The sequence below is a fragment of the Pseudozyma flocculosa genome (assembly GCF_000417875.1).
Source record: "Pseudozyma flocculosa PF-1 unplaced genomic scaffold scaffold00023, whole genome shotgun sequence".
NCBI lineage: Eukaryota > Fungi > Basidiomycota > Ustilaginomycetes > Ustilaginales > Ustilaginaceae > Pseudozyma > Pseudozyma flocculosa.
In genome coordinates this window covers 51040-54711 of record NW_006920891.1, presented here as the reverse complement: position 1 = coordinate 54711, position 3672 = coordinate 51040, and the positions used below count along the sequence as shown (strand labels likewise).

Below are 3672 nucleotides of genomic sequence, written 5' to 3'. Positions count from 1 at the left end.
GAGGGGGGGGGGGTTCCCCGTCGAGGCGAGGCAAGATCCAGGGCCAGGGGCGAGCTCAAATTCCATGCACCCTGCCAACCGCGCGCAGACCGACGGTTGACCTGCCCTGGCCTACCCTTGCCTGGCTGCCCATCTCACCCAAGTCAGGCAGGCTAGGGCTGGTAGGGTGCGGGGCAAGCAGGTCGGCGTGGCAGGCCGGCAGCGCATGAGGCAGGCTGCGTTTGTATTCGCAGCGCTCGGCCCGCAATACACTCGGGGCCGGCCCTGGAATCCACGCTTGTAGTCGCACTACAACGGCGGAAGTGGGCCGACCGGCGGGTTCGGGCTGCCTGCGGATGGCGCGGGCCCGTACGTCTGTCCCGCCGTCCTGCCCGCGTGCCCGCTGACCTGCCTGCCTGTCGACTTCCGCTGGGCACAGCCCCAACCCGCCCCGCCGCCGCCGGGCGCTCGACTGGCCTACATCCGAAGCCCGAGGTTCGGTCTCAATTTTTATTTCTCGCCCGGGTGAGCTCCAGGGCTTGTCTGAACAGCGCGTGATCGAATGCCCCCGGCCTTCTTGGCGGCGCCGCCAGCGAGGGCTTGCTGGCCAGCGCAGCGCTGTGGGCTTGGGCTGGCCAGGCCTGGCCTGGCCCGGGCGCAACACGACCCCCCATGAGCGAGCGAGTGAACGAAGATCCTTGGCCCGCCAGCTTCCCTCGGCCTGCCCCCGCCAGCACCGCCAGCACAAGCCAGCAGACAGGCAGCCAACCCGGACAGGCAGGCAGCTCGACACCATCACCGACCACCACCGCCCACGACCTTCTCCCCTCCATCTTCGCGCACCACCCCTGCCCTCCTCACCCGACTCCTCCCTTTGGTCATTGGCCTAGACCACTACAGCGCACCGGTCACCAACACCGTCTACGACCTCTGAGGCGCCTTCTGCTGGAGCAGCTCCGGAAGGCACGACCCTCCAGCCCACCGCTCGACACCCGGAAGCTTGGGCGGTCCATCTCCACCTCTTCGCCCTGGCCTCTTCACGCGCTGGACGCTCACTACTGCACCTTGGCGCCGCTTGACCATCTGCCGCTTCGTCTGGCCTGCCGTATCTCGATCATCACCCTTTTCCCCCCACCCGGCGCTGCAGTGGGCTTTGCCTCTGCGACCTCCGCCGCCCCAACATTAGCCCGCCATGCAGATGCTAACAAAGGTATGCATCGCCGCTGCTCCGAGACGCGGCTGCGCCATCTTCGGCTGCGCTCTGCCGCCACCCCGCTGACCAGCCATCTGGCCCTGATCTTGCACCCATCCTCCGCCGGTGCACAGTTTGAGAGCAAGTCGAACCGGGTCAAGGGCATCGCCTTCCACCCCAAGCTGCCCCTGCTCGCCTCGTCGCTCCACAACGGCTCCATCCAGCTGTGGAACTACCAGACGGGCACCATCTACGACCGCCTCGAGGAGCACGACGGGCCCGTCCGCGGCATCTGCTTCCACCCCAGTCAGCCCCTCCTCGTCAGCGGAGGCGACGACTACAAGATTAAAGTGTGGAACCACAAGACCCGCAAGTGCCTCTTCACCCTCAACGGCCACCTCGACTATGTCCGCACCGTCTTTTTCCACCACGAGCACCCCTGGATCCTCTCGGCCTCCGACGACCAGACCATCCGCATCTGGAACTGGCAGAGCCGCACCTGCATCGCCATCCTCACCGGCCACAACCACTACATCATGTGCGCCCAGTTCCACCCAAAGGAGGACCTCATCGTGTCGGCCTCCATGGACCAGACGGTGCGCGTGTGGGACATCAGCGGCCTCCGCAAGAAGAACACGTCGGCGCAGCCGATGAGCATCGAGGAGCAGATCGCCCGCGCCAACAGCGGCCAGGCCGACCTCTTTGGCAACACCGACGTCGTCGTCAAGTACGTCCTCGAGGGCCACGACCGCGGCGTCAACTGGGCCTCGTTCCACCCGACGCTGCCCCTCATCGTCTCGGCCGGCGACGACCGCCAGATCAAGCTGTGGCGCATGTCCGACACCAAGGCCTGGGAGGTCGACACGTGCCGCGGCCACTTCAACAACGTCTCGTGCGCCCTCTTCCACCCGCGCCACGAGCTCATCATCTCCGATGCCGAGGACAAGACGATCCGCGTGTGGGACATGGGCAAGCGCACCGCCGTCCAGACGTTCCGCCGCGAGTCGGACCGCTTCTGGGTCCTCACCGCCCACCCGACGCTCAACCTCTTCGCCGCGGGCCACGACAACGGCCTGATCGTCTTCAAGCTGGAGCGCGAGAGGCCCGCCTTTGCGCTGCACCAGAACAACCTCTTCTACGTCCGCGACAAGCAGGTCCGCTCGCTCGACTACGCCACGGGCGCCGACGTCCCGCTGCTCTCGGTCAAGCGCCTGGGCAACCAGTACGTCCAGCCGCGGACGCTGAGCTACAACCCGGCCGAGCGCTCCGTCATCGTCACGTCGACCAGCGGCGAGCAGGGCGTCTTTGACGTGGCGCCGCTGCCGCGCGACCCGGCCGCGGCCGGCGGCGACCTGGCCGACTCGTCGAGCGTCGGCAAGCGTGGCCAGGGCTCGAGCGTCATCTTTGTGGCGCGCAACCGGTTCGCCGTGCTCGACAAGGCGGCCCAGACGATCGAGATCCGCGACCTCAACAACGCCGTCACCAAGACCATCACGCCGCCGCAGCCGACCAACGAGATCTTCTTTGGCGGCACCGCCAGCCTCATCCTCTCGACGGCCACCGGCGTCATCCTCTACGACATCCAGCAGCAAAAGGTGCTGGCCGAGCTGCAGAGTCCGACGGTCAAGTACGTCGTGTGGAGCCTCGACGGCGGCATGGTGGCGCTGCTCAGCAAGCACACCATCACGCTGGCCAACAAGACGCTCACCTCGAGCAACCTGATCCACGAGACGATCCGCATCAAGAGCGCCGCCTGGGACGAGAGCGGCGTCCTCCTCTACAGCACCCTCAACCACATCAAGTACGCGCTGCCCCAGGGCGACAACGGCATCATCAAGACGCTCGAGCAGCCCGTCTACCTGACGCGCGTCAAGGGCAAGACGGTGTCGTGCCTCGACCGCTCGGCCCGGCCCCAGAACATCGCCATCGACCCGACCGAGTACCGCTTCAAGCTGGCCCTCGTCCAGGGCAAGTTCGACGAGGTGCTGTCCATCATCAAGAACAGCAACCTCGTCGGCCAGGCCATCATCGCTTTCCTCCAGAAGAAGGGCTACCCCGAGATCGCGCTCCACTTTGTCCAGGACAAGAGCACCCGGTTCGACCTCGCCATCGAGTGCGGCAACCTCGACGTCGCCCTCGAGACGGCCGAGGCCATCAACGCCGCCGAGGTGTGGGAGCGCCTCGGCGCCGCGGCGCTCCGCCAGGGCAACCACCGCATCGTCGAGCGCGCCTACCAGCGCACGAAGAACTTTGAGAAGCTGAGCTTCCTCTACCTCATCACCGGCAACGTCGACAAGCTGGCCAAGATGGCCGTCATCGCCGAAAAGCGCGGCGACCACCTCAGCCGCTTCCACAACTCGCTCTACCTCGGCAACGCCGAGGCGCGCTCCGCCGTTCTCCAGGACGTCGGGCTGCCCGCGCTCGCCTACGCGGCGGCCAAGACGAGCGGGCTCGCCGACCGCGCCGCCGCCGTCGCCGCCCAGAGCGCGCCCTCGTCCGAG

General features: G+C 66.9%; 1 protein-coding gene across 1 annotated transcript in view; it reads left to right on the top strand.

Annotated features, from left to right (window-relative positions):
- Positions 1 to 1171: 1171 nt before the first annotated feature.
- Positions 1172 to 3672, top strand: part of PFL1_05984 (uncharacterized protein) — a gene marked incomplete at both ends in the record, with an annotated part of 4613 nt that continues 2112 nt past the window's right edge. Inside the window, 2 exons of the mRNA XM_007883523.1 lie at positions 1172 to 1189; positions 1306 to 3642. Coding sequence (XP_007881714.1) covers positions 1172 to 1189; positions 1306 to 3642 — 2355 coding nt within the window. The remainder of the gene's footprint in view (positions 1190 to 1305; positions 3643 to 3672) is intronic.